This window comes from Conger conger, chromosome 6 (genome assembly GCF_963514075.1).
Source record: "Conger conger chromosome 6, fConCon1.1, whole genome shotgun sequence".
Classification (NCBI taxonomy): domain Eukaryota; kingdom Metazoa; phylum Chordata; class Actinopteri; order Anguilliformes; family Congridae; genus Conger; species Conger conger.
In genome coordinates this window covers 19,551,294-19,573,726 of record NC_083765.1, presented here as the reverse complement: position 1 = coordinate 19,573,726, position 22,433 = coordinate 19,551,294, and the positions used below count along the sequence as shown (strand labels likewise).

At 41.6% G+C, this 22,433-nt stretch overlaps 1 protein-coding gene and 1 non-coding gene across 2 annotated transcripts; both read right to left on the bottom strand.

Moving 5' to 3' along the window:
- Nucleotides 1-9,664: 9,664 nt before the first annotated feature.
- Nucleotides 9,665-15,127, bottom strand: LOC133130588 (glutathione S-transferase P-like). The gene is made up of 7 exons (XM_061245256.1): nucleotides 15,005-15,127; nucleotides 14,014-14,049; nucleotides 13,332-13,438; nucleotides 12,568-12,655; nucleotides 12,107-12,210; nucleotides 11,656-11,757; nucleotides 9,665-10,357 (listed from the first exon to the last, which is right to left on the bottom strand). Coding segments are annotated over exons 1-7 (633 nt in total). The 5' UTR covers nucleotides 15,006-15,127; the 3' UTR covers nucleotides 9,665-10,162.
- Nucleotides 15,128-19,583: 4,456 nt separating this feature from the next.
- Nucleotides 19,584-19,655, bottom strand: trnap-ugg (transfer RNA proline (anticodon UGG)). The gene has a single exon. It is a non-coding gene; the product is annotated as a tRNA-Pro (tRNA).
- Between the last annotated feature and the right edge of the window lie 2,778 nt (nucleotides 19,656-22,433).

The window sequence follows — 22,433 nt, the reverse complement described above, 5'->3', positions numbered from 1 at the left end:
ATGTAAAGGATTTAATGGCTCTATGAAGCACACAGGGGCAAAGTGCATTTTGATTGGATAATTACCCAGTAAAGTGGATTTTGATTGGATAATGAGCCAGTAAAGTGCATTTTGATTTGATAATAAGTCAGATTTGTACCCGTAATATCTGAATAGGATGGATGATAACTCTATCTCCTTTATAACGGAAGAAAACAGCTCCATCAGAGCAAAGAGACACCACATTAAGATGGTGTAATTCACTGATCCATTCAAACGTGTTGAAAAGGCTCATTCTCAAATCATTTTTCCGTTTTCAATGTTAACAATAAATCAGGTTATACAATTATAGGCTTCAGTTTGGTCCTGAAAATGGACACACACAGGTAACATGTAGCCCAGTCTTTTGCAGATAAAAGGCTTCTGATTAGGAAATACTTCAGACTAATGCAGTGGGGCTGGCAGATGGCGGACCATATTTCAGAGAGCACCGGCATTATGTTCTTCAGCCTGACACCGGCAGCCTGACAGCCTGCTCACTGTGAACCGCACAGCACCTCCTAGAGTCAGAGCTGGAGAAACACACCGTAGATCTGTTATGGTGTCACTGCTGGACCGCCTGTGGATAGACCCCACTGCTCAGGGAGCGGATGAGTGGCGGCTCCCCTGAACCCTGATGCTGCCCACAGCACAAAATGGGGGCCTGACCAAGATGGTCCCAGCTGAGGTTGCTTGCTCTGATGGCCGTTGAGTGATTGGCCAGAGTGCTTGTTGGCTGTCGTGTGACTGCCCAAAATGTTTGCTGGCCATTGTGGGATTGGCCAAAGCGTTTGCTGGCCATTGTGTGATTGGCCAGATTGTTTTCCGGCCATCACGTGATTGGCCAGGGCATTGAGTGTTTTCTGGCTGTTATTTTCTGGCCAGAGTGTATTCTGCCCGTTGTGTTGACCAGGTAATTTTCTGGCTGTCATGCAATTGGCCAGACTGTTTGCTGGCTGTTGTGTGATTGGCCAGAGCGTTTGCTGGCTGTCATGTACTGGGCTAGTGTTTTCTCGCCGTTGTGTGATTGGCCAGATAATTTGCTGCCTGTAACGTGATTGGCCAGAGTGCTTGTTTGCCTTTCTGTGATTGACCAGAGTGTTTGTGGCCATTGTGTGATTGCCCCGAGTGTTTACTGGCTGTGGTGTGATTGGCCAGAGCATTTATGGCTGTCGTGTGAGTTACAGAGTGCGCACTGACTGCACAGCTACAGACTTCACACTGACTGCACAGCTCTACTACAGACTGCACACTGACTGCACAGCTCTACTATAGACTGCACACTGGCTGCAAAGCCCAGCTACAGACTGCACACTGACTACACAGCCCAACTACAGACTGCACACTGAATGCACAGCTCTACTACAGACTCTACACTGTCTGCACAGCCCAGCTACAGACTGCACACTGACTGCACAGCCCAGCTACAGATTGCACACTGACTGTACAGGATTACTACAGACTGCACACTGTCTACACAGCCCAACTACAGACTGCACACTGAATGCACAGCTCGACTACAGACTCTACACTGATTACACAGCCCAGCTACAGACTGCACACTGACTGCACAGCCCAGCTACAGACTGCACACTGAATGCACAGCCCAGCTACAGACTGCACACTATCTACACAGCCCGGCTACAGACTGCACACTGTCTGCACAGCCCAGCTACAGACTGCACACTGACTCCACAGCCCAGCTACAGACTGCACACTGACTGTACAGCCCAGCTACAGACTGCACACTGACTGTACAGCCCAGCTACAGACTGCACACTGTCTACACAGCCCAACTACAGACTGCACACTGAATGCACAGCTCTACTACAGACTTCACACAGACTGCACAGCCCGGCTACAGACTGCACACTGACTACACAGCTCTACTAGAGACATTCACTAGTCTACTCTGAACTGATATCACAAAAATAACACTCCTTGCAATTTGCAAAACAAACTTCCTGATGCTTGGAGCTTAAGGCTACACTTACACTTATAATAAATATCCACTTTTCACCACTTAAAACAGTCAAGTCCAAACGCAGTGAAGTAAAATAATGAGACATAACAACACTAATTAGTCTTGTTAGGGGCAAGTAGCTATATGGGTATGAACTGCAACCCACAGCTACACAAGACGACAGCTTGCAGCTACGAGCTGAACAACAATTGCACAGGAAAGACGAACTGCAGGAGAGCAAAACTAATGGTATTAGCGTTCACACTACAGGTTAGCTGCTGTTACACTACAAACCTGTGTGTTACAATCACACCTGATCCTACAGATATGGTGGCAAATAAATTGCGTCCTGTTGGTGAGTCACATATCCTCCATTATATTTAGTTTTCAGTTGAATGAAATAACTGAATGAAACAACAAATGCCACTCGCATGAAAGACAGCTCCATACTCTGGTCTGACCAGCTCAAGCTATGTTTTGAAACAGCTGGTTGCTGGTAATGTCAAGCTGGTCAGAGCTGGATTTTACCCCAGGGTAGATATCACTCGTTCGGTATGAACAGGAACAGGAGCTCTGTCTGTCTCTCACACCACAGAGCAGTTTGAGCTTCTCCAAGCAGCAGTCTCATATAGGCCCTGACTCACACATCCCAGAGGAACAGCGAACAACACGTCTGACACCTTTATTATAAGAAGTACTAATCCTGTACAGTCAGTCTGTGATTCGCTACCTCGTATGGTGTGCGTAGTGTAATCAGCCTCTGATTGGCTGAAATTGGCCGGGGGGGTGGGGGGGGCTTGGGGAAAACAGTAAATGCATCTCTTTGCATGGTCCTCTCTCTGCATTTCCCTGTTGCATTGTAGGAGAAAAAACTGCATGCCTGTGTCTTCTGGAAAAAAGCTCAACTCATCTCCATCATGTCTGTGTCATATGTGACATTACCCATGAGCTGGGGGGGACTTCAGACTCCAGACCATCTAGAGACGGTGGGCTGTCAGCCCAACTCGACAGACTTTGGTATTAACCCTTTTAGTCCCAAGCCCAATATAGTGATGAAAAAATCCCAAGAGGTTTTAGCTTTGGTTGTGAAAATTGCTTGAAAAGGTATAAGTTCGAGAGTTCAAAATGGCACTCTTGAGACTGAAAGGGTTAAATCAACACAACTACATGCTCATTGAATAAGCTCACAAATTCCAGCTCTGCTCAAAAAAATATCAAAACCATTGTGTGCTCCCTGCATGAAGCAGAGACATTTCTTCACGTGTGCAAGCCTGTCGCCCTTTCATTTCACATGTACTGATACAAACACGCACACGGCTGAACACTGGCAGCGTGTAAAAAGGGTGATTAAAATAAAGCTGTTGAAAAAAGATCCGTCCCCTGACTGTGACCACGTCAGAAACACACACCGGCGCATTATCTCCTCTGAGAGGGAAGAGGAGATCCCTGCAAAGCTCAGCCATTTTAGGAGACCAGTAAAGCACAGCAAGATGATGCAAGCTGCTTGGCATGCATTTCCAATCGGACACAGAGCAAAGCTCCCTGCTTCCCTGAATTATTCCCATTGATTTTCCTCCCCTGGTTCCTTCCTCCTCTCTCTGGGCACGGAGCCATCTCTCCACACACAGCACACAGGCCCTGGAAGCTGATCAGAGCCCATTTTAGCCCTCATACATGGCAGAGCAGAGCTACGGGCCGAACCATACAAATTCCAGCTAAAAGGTCTCTGGGCAGGCCTCTGAAATCACACACAGCATGGGCTCATTCCAACCCCTTATTTTTCTCCTCCTTTTCCTTTTCTTATCTCCTTTTCTTGCCCCTAGCTCCACCCATCAGGGGAGGCTCAGGAAAAAATGAAATAGGTTTTAATTGGTTTAAAAATTTTCTTTAAAGTTTAAAAAATGAAAGAAAAAGAAGTAAAGATGCGGAACTAGAGAAAGCGTGATTTAAGCAAATGGAATGCCCTTGCTCCCTCAAACGCCAGTTCGAAGGCATGTCAGTCACAGATGTGATTGATGGAAGAGGTGGACTCACAGTTTGATCATTTATATGTCAAGCTTTAGGAAAAATACTTCTGCAAAGGATGCACTCATGTTTCTGAAACATGGAAAGTTCTGGAGTTCTTAACTTCTACTTCTAGCTCAGAGAAGGAACATTTAAAGGGGTTGGAATGTCCTCAAAGATTGCGGAGCTCGATCGATTTCCAGGTTAATTGAAACGCAATGGGAACGCGAGAATAGTTCCTGTTGCTGAGAAACATTTTTTCACACAACTGCAAAAAGCCAACTCATCGCCAAAGAAAAGTTCAGTAGCTCACCATCACCGATAGGAAAAAAAACATTAGGCTGTTTTTTGGAAAATAATAGGAAGAAATTTATATAAATTGTATTCCAGACTTCGGTGCTATGCAACTGAACGGAGCCCTTCCAATTTTGAACTGAAGCATGTCAGCTGGCATGTCTCGTTCTTGCAGCCAGTCCCGCAAAACAATATATTACATTATTACGGACTTCACACTATATGTAGTTTACAGAGAATATCAGTGTTCTGAACATATTGTCAGCATTAGTTTCAGTTTCGAGTCTAAGTATATTCCATAGTTTCCACCAGTGTATTGCAGGCTTAAGTATCGGGGGGAAACATATTTATGTCTCAAAGATGTTTTTTAAACTGGGAAAGCTCACCAGCGACATCTGTAGGTTAAAACATGAAAGCACTATAAGAAAACAGCAGGTCTGAGATCAGTGTTCTTAAGCGTAAACTCACCGTGTTCTGAATTACTGTACATTGTTTTCAGATTCTTTATAAGACTCTGCTATGCTGTAAATAGTTGTTGATAAAATAAAATAAAAGTGTATTGAATACATTACTTATTTATAACAACATTCATATTACATAGCCATATTTTCAAATCTCCAGTGAGCTTTTAGCTGACTTAATGTAGGGCCCAATGGAATCTGTTGTATAGCTTTTTAAAATTCTCAATTCTCGATTCTATTATCGCAGAAACTGTACTAGGGCCCGACTTAATCCTGCCATCAATCTGTCGCTGGCCTGCGCCGGGCCCGGTCAAAATATACTTGCCACTTCCTGGTACAGACATTTGATCATTCTCTCCACACTTCTTTCGTCACTCACTCGTGTGTTGTAAGTTATGTTATTAGTACTTAACTTAAGTACTTAAGTTAAAACACTTGGTTACATTATGTTTGAAACATCTCCCATGATTATCTTTCCGACAAAGACTTTTGTCACCAGGTCGGCTATAACTGCATAGCTTAGCACCTATCGTGTTATATTGCGCGCATTGATATTTGTTGTGATTTGTGATTCACGCGATACGTCTCTGCCAATCAGAATGCAGTATTTGTCTAAGTGTTCTGTTATTTTTCAGTGCTGTGGTATAGTGAGTTGTCAGCTACCTGGGCCTTAATAAGGTTTTATTGTCGCTGAACTTTGTATTCAGGATCCATTAGAGTCCTATCACTCTAGCAGCCCCTCCCACCCCTCACCTTTGCTTCAATATACAAGGGGCTCCTTAACCTAATTATGTTAAAGGTTTATGACCGCTTTTATGTTTGGGTCAAATTGACCACAACAGTTAAAATAAATGCAAAAAATCTGTTAGGAACATCTGATTTTAGAGCCTGAGGTACAGGGGGTGAAAGATTGGCACCTGTATGGGAAAGTGCCACCAGAATCAAAAAGAAATGTGAGATAAAAATAAAAATGGATGATATTTTTTTTTACAGTTACAGAGGGTCAAAATAAGCACATGCAACACATGAAAACAAAGCATGTTTATTGCATGTTTACTATTTAATCCCACAAAAATGTATACAAAATGGAAAAATCATACAGTATCAAGATTAAAAAAGGTTAACTGGTTTTTAAGAGTTGTCAAAAACTGAATGGTTCAAATTGACCCCAAACATAATAGGAGGTTAATACCCATGATGCACCTGTAAATTACCCAGCACTCCTAAAGCTGACATGCCCATCTCTATTAATTACATTCATTCTGCAGTGACTGAAGCATCTACAATATTTTAGGCAAAATCATTAGACACTTGTGGAATATAAAACCAAAAAGAAACATTTATGGTTGGGGCAAGGCTGCCACTAATGTTTCTGTGTTCACAAAGCTGAGTGAAGTTTCTGTTCTGTGGTTTCCTTGGGATGTTAGCCTGTAGTCTCCAGCCCTGACTGAACAGCTCACTTACACGATTGTAGTTACACAACACTCCAGCCTGGGAGATAAGAGAATAAAACAAAGAGGAAACATGCTGAAGGTATGTCATCTACTCTGTGTTTTCCTGACCAGTTAAACTACACAGTATACATCTCTTTTACTTCTCATAATTATCTGTTACTGAATGTAGATCTCTCACACCTACCAACTGAATACAGATCGCTCATACCAACCTGCTAATGAACTCAGATCTCTCACACCTGCTACTGAACAAAGCTCTCTCACACCTACCTACTACTAAACACCGATTAGTAACAATAATAATAATAGGTCAATGGGATATTTTTTGTATTATTATTGCTGGGATTGTTTTTGTTGGGGTTCATGTTTCAATCATATTTTCTCTGTAGTAACTGGTGAGACTCGAGTGTATTGTGCACTAAACCTGTTGGACTTGGTTGGCCAGCTTGGTTTGCTGGATTCCTGTCGGTTACAGCACCAGGCCACCAGAGGGTGCTCATTGTATTAATCAGCAGTATTAATCTGACAGTGTTTGACCAAGGAGGGCTGGGGTACGTTCAATTGTTCAAAACGTTCAAACATTCCTGCTTTTTGAAATTCTGTGAGAACAAATGGAACAGAACTTGAATGGCATGAAAATTTGTTCCCGACACCCCACAAAGATCACTCCCCACAAAGATCACTGCCAGCTCTGGTCGCCTTGTGGTTCCCTCACTACGAGCACCAGGTGGTCGAGCTGCACGTTCACGCCTGTTTTCCATTCTGGTTCCTCAGTGGTGGAATGACTTGCATACTACTGTCAGGACAGCAGAATTCGTCCCCATATTTCAACCTAAAAACACACCATGTCAGACTTAGTCCTCCCTCCTGATTTCCTCCCCCCTTCCGATATCCCTCTTGTCTAACCCTAACCCTTAATAAAAAAATAAAAAATAAAAATGACATAAAAATTGCACTTACGATGACTCTTGTCTTTTTGTTTATGCGTGTTATACTAGTTATGGATTTGATGCTTTTAACCTGTGGAAGAACCTATGCACTTGTAAATCGCTTTGGATTAAAAGCATCTGCAAAATGACAAAAATGTAAATGTAAATATAAGAAATGTAGCTAAATGCAACGGAGTAAAAGTACATTTTTTTTCTTTACAAATATACTTGAGTAAGAGTAAAAATACCCGCCTATAAAACAACTCTTAGAAGTAAAATGTATTTTTATAAAAACTTAAGTAAATGTGACAGAGTAAATGTAATGTGTTACTACCCACCTCTGGGTGTTACCCAAATAAAAAATGATGCAGACCTATGCTTAAAGGCCCAAATGCCATAGTAGCAAACCGTAACTACATCAGTCAGTCCGCCCACAGTTTGGAACTTGGTGTTCAATGCACTATTGTGGCTAATATGACGTTGGCTACTAAACTAGCTGTGGGTGTGATGCGTGAGACAGGGGTTGTGTAAAAGTGAAATGGTATCAGTATATCTTAGGGGAGACCGGAGATGGTTGTCACACAGGTTGGTTGAAACACTGCTTATATCTTGCTCTCTAGAAGGCACTGTACAACAACTTTGGTATCAAAATGTTCAGTTTTGGGGTCAGAGTTCACCAAAATGTTAATTTCATGAATAAGCCACACATCATTGAAGTAAGGGGGGGTTCAACATTTTTCATGTTAAAAAGTTAAATTTCAATTATTTTTACCGACATTGAAGACTGTGAAGGGAGGGCTATCATTTATAAAGATCTTTTTTTTCCATTGGGCTACAGCATGTGGTCACTAGCTACAATTATAGCAAAAATGCACTGTTGGGGATGGTTGTCATGTAATTTTTCATGTCAAATCTGTAGTCTAAAACAATTGTCTATCCCTACACATTTGAAATGTTATGTCTGGTTATGTCCATCAAATACATGCTTTTTACCTAAGCAGTACCTATGTTGCTATGAAAGGTGATACATTAACAGGTTGTCTTTGTGAGTTTCAAACTTTTTCTTCTATTATTGCAAGAGGATAAAAGGTATACATACTAACCCGAGACTTTGCAACAGTTGCACTAGTGTTGAAATGACTCTCATATGACGTATTGAAATTGAGTGAGTCACAACTAAGTAAATAGTGTGACTATAGTCTCGTCTACTCCTAATTTATTAGGTTGTTAGTATTCTGTAGCTTCTGTTGCATTCTCCAGTTTCCCATACTGATGTATTCATGCACTGTGGAGTCTCCGTTTTTTAGGATAATATAGAATGGGTTAATTCTGGAAAGAATTTCACTTCCAATCTAGATGATTCTCAGTCTGTTTTATCATCTTGCATTTTAATAGTTTATTTGTGTCAAGTTAACATTCTGCAGTCGGGAAGGGTGATCTTATATTTGCAAACTAGATAAAAAAACTGTCAGCTCGATGATTGCTTGCCCTACAATGCAAATATTGGCAGGATTATTACAAAACCACATCGAGAATTGATTTCCCTTTCAAAGGCTGGGTAAAAAACTGCACACAAAGTGATCCTTCACATCTAAAAACTCTTCCCAACGTTCTCTCTATCCTGCCCTGACACATCGAATGATAAATAGAGGGTAACAGAAGTCACCCGTATTTAATGTCTCTGCTTCCTGAGAAGTGTTTAATGTTTCCGAACAGTGTAGCACTCCTGTATAGTGCTCTCTGAAGCTATTGGGCTGTAGTGGGCTCCTGCTTGAAGCCCTTATAAATGAAGGTGGATGGGTCACTTGACACAGTAGTGTCCTTAGGGTTTGACAGGGTGCAGCAGCTGGCCTAGCTTCCCCCACGCCAAGTTCGCCCTTCCACAGTTCGATTGGCAGGCAATCAGTTCGCTTAAGAATCCTCTCATATCTTGCTGTGTTTTAGAATTGGCTTATTTTTCTCATCTGGTTTTCTTGCTCTTTTATCCACCCCTAGCTCCACCCATTGGGAGAGGATAGGAAAAGTGGTAAGAAAAATAAATGAAGACAGGGAAAATCGAGACTGCAAATTAGGCTTATGGAATGTCCCTGCCCCTTCAAACATTAGTTTGAAGCCACGTAAGATACAGACGTGGCAGATGGGGAGAGGTGGATCCACAGGTCGATTTATACATCAGGCTTTCTGGAAAAGTATTAGGAAGGATGCGCTGAAGTCAAGTTTGAGAATTCCTAAGTTTTACTAGCTCCCAGAAGGAACATTTAATGGGGAGGAATGTCCTGAAAGATGGCAGACCTAAATCGATTTCCAGGCCAGGAGCAAGGAAAGGGGAAAAATAAAAAAAATAAAAAAAATAAGAGCATTGGGCTCATTCCTATCAACCGGGAGCTTCTTTTACACAGCCAATGAGAATGCAGGATGCACGAGTTCAGAGAAGTGAACATCACTACCCAACAAATCTACAGGAGAGGCAAGATATTTCCACTCCCAGCAGCAGACATCCAGTCTTGGCATGTAGAAGTAATAAAAACAAAAAAAGTGACAAACTGTTCAAAAGGTTTTTATTTTCCACAAGTGTACAAACAAATGAAAGTATCAACAACTACTCTTCAGATTTGAAAAGATTACTAGTAAAACTTTTCACAGGGCTCCAACTTGTGAAATGGTTACGTGCTAGTTGTAGGCTGTAGCATAAACAATTGGCTTTCAAGCAGTTAGGAATGCCAGCCAATTTTGTTTAAGGCATGTCAAAACCCCCACCTTTTTACAAACCGATCAATTGCAAATGATAACCAAAACTGTATGATTGTGAACATAGCTGCCATAAGCAAGCTAGCTAGTTAGCTAGCTAGCTAATGAGCTTTAGGAATATGTCCTACATCCCAAGTGCATCCAGAGATTTTATGTTACCAAGAAAACAAACCCATCCACCCACTACCAGCAAATGATTAAATCATCTTCAGCATCTACCTACTCTTGAAAACTCAATTATATCCAGTAATTTGATCTGGAGGGCTAGTGGTGACACCACTTGCAGGGCTGTCACTGTTTCCCGTTTCCGTTAAGGGGAACTTTCTTGTAGGCGTCAGACTCCAGGTACTCCTTGATTTTCGGACGGGAGGACATCTTCTCCATGAAAGCCTTCATGCCGGGGCATTTATCCCCTTTGCAGGAGCAGCCAGACAGCACACTGTGGCTCAGCATCACATCAAACAGACTGTAGTCTGCAATGGACACCTGGCATATGAAGAAGGAGGGAGAGGAGTTAGTTACAAACAAACACTACTTTTAAAGGGTTACATTCATTACTGTCCATTAATGAATCTATTCAAAGCAATTGTGATGCCCATGACCATGCCCATGTGACTTTGACCATGGAATGATTGCTGGTGCCAGACAGGGTGGTTTGAGTATCTCAGAAACAACTGATCTCCTGGGATTTTCACACACAGTTTCTAGGGTTTACTCAGACTGGTGCGAAAAAGAAAAAACATCCAGTGAGCAGCTGTTCTGTGTGCAGAAACACCTTGTTAATGAGGGGTATGAAGAGAATGGCCAGACTGGTCGAAGCTGACAGGAAGGTGACAGTAACGTAAATAACCACACATTACAACAGTGGTATGCAGAAGAGCACCTCTGAACACATAGCCTCCAAGTGGATAGGCTGCAGCAGCAGAATACTTCAGTTTAAAAAATAAGTCTAATAAATACCTAATGAAGCGCTCAGAGTGCATATGCGCATAAAGGTTAATGGATTAGTTTTCTTTTGTGTGTCTGTAGTGGTTTGTCTTTGGAAATACTACAAGATAAATCATAGAATCATAAAATCTTTTAATGAATTCCCTACTGATTATGAAGACACCAAGTCTAACACTATGGTGTCGTGGTTTGACTTTTCTGACCTTGTTTGGACTTGTGAAACACTACATTTATTTAACTGTAAGCATGCAAGAGCCGTTTAGCTTCATTACTGCATACACCGAATCTACATCTCAGAGTGTGCAGCTGGCACAGGCTCCATAAGGAGTTTGCTGAATATCGCCAACATTTAAGGGAAGAACACAAATGACAAAGGAGCACACCGGTGTAGCTGGCATCTGCCAAATTGGCAAGGAGCCATATTACACCACCATTCAATTGGTTTAATTTCATGAACTGTGGGATTAGGTAGCCTATGAATGACCCGTGCTCACTTCAGGATGGCATCTTGCAGTTGGATTGCGACAGTACGTCCCATAAGCCTACGACCATTTCCTATTGCAAAGAATAGCACGCAGCTGTAAAATCCAGCTATGACTAGCTTGAAATACCAGCTACCAGTGCTTTCAAAAGGTAGCTTGAGCTGGTCAAACCATGTTGAGCATGGAGCTGGTTTGAACTTGTCTACTGGCTACCAGCGGTTTCAACACCTAGCTTGAGCAGCCTCTCAGCAGGGTAGTGCTCCAGATCTGAGCGCTCTCCCTCTGGTCAGTTTCTAGTGAAAACATGAGGCAGGCTCACCTTGTGTGTGTGTGCGCACGCACGTGTAAACTTACCTTGTCCCCCACCAAAAACCCTGTTTTATTGGCCTGCAGAACAGCATCAAACTTGGAGAGGTGGCTTGGAAGTTCTTTGAGGTATTGTTCCTTGCCAGTATCCTGACAGAGGAAAGTAAAGGGTATTAAAAAGGTGTGTTCAGAGATTCTCAGATGCATAATTATACTGGAAACCATAGACCAAGCACCACCAAAGGAACCAGCTTTCAGGGTGAGTATGCCAGCTGAGTGGAACTCAGACTAAAGTTCACTCAGAATGAATTGCAGTACCATGGAAAGGGGAGCATCTCTGAATTTTAATAGAACTGTACGTGTGGTTCTCTGTAGAGGCACCACAAGATCGTGTAGCCACTAACATGCATGTAGATCGAGTGTAAATCAACCCCCAGCAGCTGAGTCCTGGTTACGCCAGAGACTTCTCCCAGTAGGACACACACGCAGCTCGACTTACATATTCCTCGTAGATCAGTTTTACATATTTGAGCCGGAGGTCTTCCACACCGTCCATCAACATGTCGATTAGAGCAGCCTCCTTGTTATTAGACCCATAAGCACCTGCACCATAGAAATGACAGAATAAAAGACACACATACATCAGAATAAAGGCCAGTTTATCGCTCGACTGACACCACACAACGTTCCATTGTCACCCCGCATACACAGTGGTTTATACACAATATAAACCAAATACCATTGTGACCTGCCACATCCACTGCACATTGTTGATGGCAGCAACACTCTGTTGCTGGACTATAAACTGGCCTTAATGGAGATTAAGGTCCAACCATGAGTGTACACCTGAACAGCCGACTGGACTGTCGAACACACACACACACACACACCCACACACACACACACACACACACACACACACACACACACACATCTACCTCTTGGACAGGGTAAACGTACCGTGTTGACGGCCCAAATATCTGAGGATGGCGTTGGACTGATACAAAGCCAGGTCACCGTCCTCAAATTTTGGCAGCTGGCCAAACGCCTGAAAGAGACTCAGATTACACACCTGTTCTGCAGGTCTGATTGGAGCTGTGCCCTCTACCCCAGTCCAGCAGACAAAGGAGTGAAGATAACAAGTGAAGAAAAACAGGACTTCACTCGCATCAAAGTAAACTCGATGAAAATCATAGTCAATATTTTTTTGGAGCCCACAAATATTCCCATAGCAAATTACACATGTGGGGAGCCCCTTTAAATCTACAAAATGGCTTGCAAGTTTCAAGCGTAAGTAGGCTACAGCTTTTTATTGCATCTCACAATCTACTTTATAGGGAAATTTGACAGGACTTTGATAATGTACATCCTGAGTACTTTTAGGGTCCTGTCATGTGAAAGCTTTGGAGCGCAATCTCAAAATGCCTATAATTAAATATCCTGACAAACATCTCATTGTGCAATAATCATAAAACTTTTATTCTCTGCTAGCATTCTTACTACAAATTCAAAGTGGTTGTTTTACAAAAGTTGTAATAAAGTGAGTTAAACAAATGAGCAAATCGAAAGGTAAGTTACAGTAAGAGCAAGCTTAAAGAAGATGGTCTCAATAGTCTGAATTCACAGGACGGTGGGCAATAACCTCCTCAGTAGCACTATTCAACAGCCCAACAGTCTTTACAGGAGTCACGTGATCTTCCAGTGATCGTCAATGCTGAACTTACACATGATGCTTTCAGATCTCCCTGCGTCCAGTCATCCATAGTCACAACTTTCTCCTTCCACTGCTGGCCCATGTCCGCGAGGAGGATCCGCATGGCCTTGCATCGGCCTGAAACACACCACAACCCCCACACACCGTTAGCCAAACCCTGTCCCACATAACACCACAACCCCCACACACCGGTAGCCAAACCCTGTCCCACATAACACCACAACCCCCACACACCGTTAGCCAAACCCTGTCCCACATAACACCACAACCCCCACACACCGTTAGCCAAACCCTGTCCCACACAACACCACAACCCCCACACACCGTTAGCCAAACCCTGTCCCTCACAACACAAACCCCATTAGCCAAACAATGTTCACCAAAACAAGTCCTGTTAGCCAAACCCTCTCCAACACAAGAATATCCTTAAGTCAAATTTCTTAGATTCAAATTCTGATTGTCTTATGAGGAACCAATTAGGAAGAAGCAAAGTTATGTGTTCTGTCAGAACTCAATCCTTCCATGTCACACACACACACACACACACACACACACACACACACACACACACACACACACACACACACACACACACACACACACACACACACACAGCAGGTCTCCACAGACAGTCACACATAGTGGCAGCAGGGCCAGGGTGTGTGAATGCAGAAAGAGCATCAGTCACCTACCTTGGACTGGAAAGTAGGTGATGGTGTAGGGAGGCACTGCAACAGAGAGCAATAAATTAGGTGCTGTGAGCTAAAGCAGCAACAGTTGCAAGTCCCCCTCCGCTCACTCATTACAGCCATATCTGCACACGATTCAAAACTTTTTTTTTTTTTTTTGGCCAAAGCAACAGGTTTCCTGCCTCATACCAACAGCTGGAGAACATTAACCAAAAAGTTCATTCAGGGACAGATTTCAGCCAGAGTCAGCTCCCTGCAGCTGCCACGCATTATAGCTTTTCAGCACAACTGGACCAAACATTCAGGAACAACGGGCCAGCACTGGGACTTCAGGACCATGGTACTGATTATAAACGATTATATTTCACTGCCCATCAGCATACCCCGTTGGTCTGCCAGCCAAAATAAAAATAATAAATGCAATGCAAAAAGAGTCCGGTCATTTAGTTCAAGAATTGCACTCTTCATACATTCAAAAGACCCGAACTGCAAACTTGAAAGCAGAACTGCAACTTTGGGGCGAAGTCATCGCGTGCAACGGCTACAGATTCAGACCGCCAATGAACAGAAACGGCTGCGTTATGTAACCTCATTCGGCAGTGAGCCAGCATACAGTTCTCCAAACTAGACTGAACCAGGCTAAATCCCTCGATTTAAATACACAATAGTCAGCGAATATATAAACATTTATCCGAAGCCAGACGAATGGCTGTCTTCCATTGTCAAAATAAACGTGCAAGAAATGTGTTTTACCAAATCCATTCATGAATTTGTACATATAATTCAAAATTCCTATTACGTTACGTGCAGAAATCGCTTTAATTTGAATCTGTGCTATAAGCTGCCGCCTGATCAGCAGCAATTTCACAGCGAACTTTGCAAAAAAATAACAAAAGTCAAGCGAAACGACTAGTGCGTCGTCTTTAGAGTTAGAACTGGATTTTGCACTTATTGTTGCATAAAGTTACAGTTAGATAATGTCAGCTATACTTACTTTTCTGGAATTCTTGAAAGGTACGTTTTGCAACGGTCCGTCGTGGAGGGGGCTACAATCAGTACTTCTGAAATCGAGCGCCTGACTCGCGTTTTTATAAGCGCCTGCCCACACGCGAAAACTGCTGAGTCATTGTGACAGGCTGTGTCCCTGCTCCTACAATACCCTTCACCCATTCTCCCGGTCTGGATCGACAAAGCAAAGAAGTGAAGTGTCATACAGGTAGCAACATGTGAATGGATGTGCACAGATAATATGGGACGATTAAAGTTGCCACTTTACACACTATTATATGGCAAATATCTGTAATGCACATTTTTGAAAGAATCTTGAAGCAGGTTTTGTTTTGAATTTATGAATGAATTTCTCATTTAATTCCCTAAGGCCAAATCAATGGAATCAAGGAAACAGGTTGAGGTCAATTATCATTTCAAAGGAAAGGTTTGGGCTTCCCCAATTTTCAGCTCAATGTAGCAAGGGTTCGATCAAAATGTGACTGGATGTGTTTATTCTGGGAAGTTTTGCCCCATATTTAGGAAACGGCTACACTAACGGTGATATAAAAAATGTCTACAAACATAATTTAAGCATTTAATCCAAAAAAGCTCAACTTGAAAAAGCGTGACAGTGCTCCTTCAATTATATAATGAAATAAAATTCAAACTATAAAATTTAATATAACCAGTAAACGTCCATTTTACTTGTGTGGCAATATAGCCAAGCAAAACCTGAAGGCAGAAAGATTACCAAAACTAAGAGGTTTAGCTGATGTTAATCCAATGTCCCAATGACACTTCTTGCTGAGCATTCTGGGATCTCTGGTCCCTTCCGCTTAACCTCATCTGAGATGTAGTCTGGTGCATCATGCATATAGTGCTGAAAGTTAACGCTTGTTGCAAATTTTCCGCTTATACTATAAAGAGATTTGGGGACATAAGAGGTTATGCACATTAAACAGTGCATTCAGAAAGTATATACACCTCTTCCCTGCCTCCACATGGTCTATCCTACCACTGCTATGCGGACAATACCCAACTCTTCATCTCATTCCCACCATCTGATACACAGGTTTCAGCCCGTATCTCTGCTTGCCTGAGTGACATCCAGAGCTGGATGGACAACCACCATCTAAAGCTCAATCCAGGTAAGACTGAAATTATATTAATTCCTGCTATTACCTCTAACCTCATAAAACAATCAGCGAGGCAAAAGTACAAAGACGGTAGGCGAGGACGTGGTCAAAAACAAGCGGTGGTCAACAAAACAGAAATCAATCAACAATGGTCGGTAAACAGGCTTGGATCGTAACGTGTAATCAATAACAGTAATGCTCAAGAGTTGCTTTGGAGTTCAAGAGGCAGACAATTTCGCAGTGAACAGTAGCGTGACTGGGATATAAATGCAGGTGTAGACAATTAGTTAGAGCGTAGCAAGGAAATGGAAAACAGGTGCGATGGATGACAAGTTTAACAAGGTAATTAGTTATCGTTAGTAATAAACCTATCCTGCCCTAGCATTAGTAAATTAGTAAATTACATGCACGAGAAACGTAAGGTAACATGAACACATGATTAGTTTGTTAGTTTCTACCCATTCCTGATCTAGCGTTAGTAGTTTTAGTAAATAGACAAATGGAAACAATTAGGGAGTGAATGACAGAAAGAGAGAGAGAGAAAAGGCGGAACGCAAGGTTTGCGGAATGACATGTAAAAGTGTATGTTTAAACAGTAACCAGTCTCCGTAACAATAAACATAATTCAAAACATAACACAAAATGAAACTAAGACGATAACCACTCAACATAACAAGGTAATATAATTGTAACGAAACATAACTAGACATGACGAGAAAATAAATTGTAACAAGAAATAAACGAAACAACATGACGAACCTAGACTAACATAATACATGATAAGACAATACAAGACTAAGACAAAATGAATGAACATAAAACATGGCGAGACAGACCTGAAATGTGACAACCAGCAACTGATTCAGACCCAAGAAACCAGGTGAGGCGAGTTAACTGTATAATCTACTGCTTTAATCGATCAAATAAGTAACGACAAAAGCCAGCACACCCTGCGGCTCTCCAGACCAGGGTTGCCGCCCCTGCCCTAGGGGATACCTCACTGACACCATAATCTTGTGCAAGGAACCTTGGTGTGGTGATGGACAGCAGGCTGTCCCTCTCCGAGAGCATTGCGGCAGTGACCCGGTCATGCAGGTTATAATAAATAGTAATAATAATACATTTTATTTGAAGTGGCGCCTTTCTAGACACTCAAGGTCACCTTACATTGGGCAAAATACAAAATAGACATGGTAAAAACATGATACAAAATATCCAATTTAAAATCATCAACAAAAAAGAAAACATGATACAATATATCCAATTTAAAATAATTTACAATGAACATACAATTCATATCAAACAAACAGACAGCAGACAGAGATAGACACAAGAACATGTAAAGGGAAGGAAACAGTCAGGGGTATGCAAGAGTAAACAGATGAGTTTTGAGAAGTTTTTTGAAAGATGACAGTGACTCTGTATGGCCGGATGTGTATAGGTAGAGAGTTCCAGAGCCTGGGTACTGTAGAGCTGAATTCTCGAGCACCCATAGTAGAGAGTCGGGTGGTGGGGATAGACAGGAGGCCAGCTGAGGAGGAGCGGAGAGTGCGAGTTGGGGTGTAGTCATGAAGAAGGTCAGAGAGATAGGGGGGTGCAAGGGTGTTCAAAGCCTTGTATGTGAGTAGGATAGGTTCTTCCTATACAACATCCGGAGAATCCGCCCCTTTCTCACCCCCTACTCGACCCAGCTGATAGTCCAAGTGATGCTTTTTTCCCGCCTGGACTACTGCAACTCCCTCTTGGCTGGCCTCCCAGCGTCCGCCATCAGACCCCTCCAACTTATCCATAATGCAGCAGCTCGTCTGGTCTTCAACCTTCCCAAACACTTGCATGTCACCCCCCTGCTTACTTCCCTCCACTGGCTGCCTTTCATGGCTCTCATCAAATTCAAAACATTGGTGCTAGCCTTCCAAGCAGTTAAGGGGTCTGCCCCAGCTTACTTCCAAAAAATCATCAAACCCTAGACCCCTGTGGTTTGTTCATACATTTGCGTGTTGCGGTACTACGATAAAAAAAGAAGAAAAAAAAAGAAATCAGATCAAATAGGCCCTAGTCTTTATCTTTGTGTGCAGGTAGCAGTTGAAATTGTACTTCCCTCTAGGGTCTTTCAGCGCACTTATCCCTGGTTATGGGTATGCACTTTGCACTTTGCACGCTCTGGATAAGAGCGTCTGCCAAATTCCATTAATGTAATGTAATGTTATGTTTCAGCCTTTGTCTAAAATTGACTTAAATTCACATTTTTCTTCATCAATCTACACACAATAATCCATTATGACAAATAAATAAAGTTTTTATTTGCAAATGTATAACTAAATGTAGCTGTAATGTAACTAAAGCCAGCAACAGTGACTATGCATGACAACCGGTGGTACTGTCAGGCAGGGGGACAGGCGTGGAGCTGTAGCTGAACGTATTGTGTCTGTAGGAGGCTGCTCAGCTGATAATGAAACATGAGCTGGTATATCTGTGTCATGTGAAAGCCTGTTGAACAGGTATGGTATTTCATGTTGAGTCATCCTGAATGGGCTAGATATTACAGCAGTGTGGTTCAATATGACAGAGTAGCCCACTGTCAAAGAGTGTAACATCAGTTACATTGTGATAAGGTTAATTCATTAATTTAAGAAATGCACAAATCCAGGCCCGATCCTTGCTCCAACAGGTTGGGCCAAGTGAAGACCAGTTCAGGGGAGTTGAATTTAGGCAGTGTGAATATGGTTGTGGGTCTTCAACTTCAAGGGTAAATCAACAATTTCACAATTTTTGGCTGGAAACATGTATGCCTACTTTATAGTGAAACATTTTAATCTATGCCATCATTTCATCATTTCTAAAATAATATCATTTTAGCATAAGAACTGGTGGAAAGGTGTGTTCTGCAACCCTATAGCCGTCCTACCCATGAGATATGTTTTCTGCAGTCCGCTTCGGCCCCACCCCCTATCATGAACTATTTTCTTTGCAAACTCTAGTGTGCGTGAAAATCCCAGGAGATTACAGTTTCTGAGATACTCAAACCACCCCATCCAACACCAACAATAATTCCACTGTCAGAGTCACTTAGATCACATTTTTTGCCCATTCTGATGGTTGATGTGAACATTAACTGAAGCTCCTGACCCGTATCTACATGATTGTATGCAATGAACTGCCGCCACATAATTGTAGATAATCGCATGAAATAGGTGTAATTAAGTAAAAATGTTCCTAATAAAGTGCTTGATGTAAGTATGGCTTCAGTGTGTATGTGATAGTCTATGGCATACTGTTATCTCACTCTAAACTGTGTTTATACAGAAATTACCAGTTGTATAGCCTGCTCAGCAAACAATAACTAATGAAAGGCAGAACTACAACTAAGGGGTTTTGTTCGACCCGATGGATGCAAATACTCTATAATTAAAAAACAATACAATAATTAATGTCTGTGAGACAAAAGTAGGGCTCGTCCGGGATTTGAACCCGGGACCTCTCGCACCCAAAGCGAGAATCATACCCCTAGACCAACGAGCCAAGATGCGTCTGATTTTGTTTTCAATGACATACATTTTTTATGTAGCTTAGCTAATATATGGCCGTTTAGCATTTACTGTATAATTACATTTTGATTATCCAAGTATTACTTCAGTGTGTATATGATAGTTTACATGGCGTACTGTTCTCTCACTCTAAACTGCTATATATTCGCGTCGTGCCTAATCACCCCGCTTGCTGTGCCAATATCCACGATATAGCTACCACAGGTTCTCGTTTCATAACGCTTAAATATAGGATACCACGTATTGGGGTGGGGTGAGTTGTTGCTTTTATTTAAAAAAACGGCTATAAAACATAATAATATAGATATTATAGACATAATCCAATTTAAACAGTTAACAGTTTATTGACAGTTTCATTACAATAATAATTTACAAGAAAGTAGTTTCCGACTTCCCGTCTGCTTGTAAGTAGTGCCAGGTGGTTGCTATGCAACGTTCATAAACTCTAATGTTGTTCTAGTTAGCTAGCTTGCAAGCTACCGTGAGTGAGCGAAGTTTATGCCTTTTTGACGTTTATTTGTACCATTGCACAAGCACTGGAAAACCGTCCAACATTAGTGGAATCACGTTGCGTCGGTCGGTTTTATTATTTGGAGAAGCGCTGTTTCCACGTTTCGGTAACCGTAAAGCTCTCGCACTTCCGCTTGGGTGCGGACACAAATCTCTCACAAACAAGACCCGCATCGAATAGTTTCTCAATCACGTGGAAGCAGAGGCTGTGTGCAGCTCTGCGTTCCAGCTCTGCGCTCCAGCATGCTTACAAATTCTGGGCAACGTTGTTGCACGGTGATTGACGTGCATCGTTTTTAATCTAACCGGTTTTTCATTTTGATTCGAATGGCTGCTTCGCAGCGGAGAGTGATACTTGAAATAGAACTGTAAATAAGTATCAGAACGCACAGCGGTGGTATATAGAAAATATATCAGCGCTAGGAACCAGTCAGATTGCGAGATTTGTCCTGCCCGTTTTATAAAAATATACAAACAGCACATCAATAAAGATACAAATATAACTCAACTGAGTAAGCATACTTCTTTAAAACCAAATAACAGATCCTGTCATCTCAGATATCTTTAGTCTGATGACAGCCTTTCAGTTGTCATAACTAATGTCATTGAAATATACATTTTGTGTTTTATGTTTTGTGTTTTGCAGCATTTACATTTCCCAGAGTTACAGGTACAAATACCATTTTAAAAGACAAACATTCTACTGCAACCCACATAAAATAAATGGCTTTACTTAATATATAACTTGTTTTTGCAGTTAGGATATTTACAAATATTTAAAATATGTTTGTGTGTATACATACACTGCAGTACATATAAATCATATACGTGTGGATTTATCTTGGATATAATAGAAATATAAAACTATTTATTGCACACTTCATTGGCCAATATTCATTTTTGGATGTTTGCTCATATCAACATTGAACAAAAACAGAATATTTACCCTGCATAGAGTACATGAATATGAAACTATTGGTCCTGCATTGTAGAATATATAGATTGAACATTGTACTTAAGCATAATTTTAATGAAGATGATAAAATAAATGAATCTTAAAAGGGGACAAACATGGACATTTATGGAGTAAAAACAAATGCAAAGCTTTGTTCAAATGTACACTCCCCTCCAAAAGTATTGGAATAGCAAAGTCAATTCCTTAGTTTTTCCTATACACTAAAGACAATTGAGTTTGAGGTCAAAATATGTACATGAGAAGACAGATCCGAATTTCAGCTTTCATTTCTGGGTATTTTTATCTTGATTTGTTAAACAACTTAGAACATATCACCTTCTGTATCAGACCACCCAATTTGTGCAAAAATATTGGAACATGTGGCTGACTTGTTTCTTGTTGAGTCAGATGTGTTTTGTTAGATTGATTAGATAAACAATAAATAGTTCTGAATGTCTACTCTTGGTTTTAGCCTTGAGTTTTGCCTGTGAAGACTACATTTGTGTTAACCAATATGAAGACCAGAAAGCTGTCTTTGAGAGAAAAGCAATCCATTTTGAAGCTTAGAAAAGAGGGGGAATCTATCAGAGCCACTGCACAAGTATTGGGGATAGCTTGTACAACAACATGGAATGTCCTGAAAAAGAAATAAACTGCTGGCGTCATGAGCAACATACATCAAACAGGGAAAACAACAGCAGTTGATGACAGAAACATTGTCAGAGCTGTGAAGAAAAACCCTAAAACATCAGTCAGTAACATCTCCACAGGACATGGGTGAATGTATATCAATCAACCATTTGAAGAAAACTTAGAGAGCAGCAATAGAGGCTATACCCCAAGATACAAACCACTCATCAGTAGTAAGAATCAGAAGATGAGATTACAATTTGCAAAGAAGTACAGAGATGAGCCACAAAAGCTCTGGAACAAAGTTGTATGGACTGATTAGATTAACCTCTACCAAAGTGCCAAAATGCCAAAGTGTGGAGAAAGAAGGGATCTGCTCATCATCCAAAATATACAAGCTCATCTGTGAAGCATGGTGGAGTGTCATAGCTTGGGCTTTATTGATGATGTAACTCAGGATGGTGGCAGCAGGATGAATTCAGAAATCTACAAACATTCTGTCTGCCAACTTACGGATAAATATGTCCAAACTAATTTGGAGGAACTTCATCATGCAGCAAGACAATGACCCAAAACACACTGCCAACATGACAAAGGATTTCAATAGGGAGAAAAAGTGGAAGGTTTTAGACTGGCCAAGTCAACCACCAGACCTTA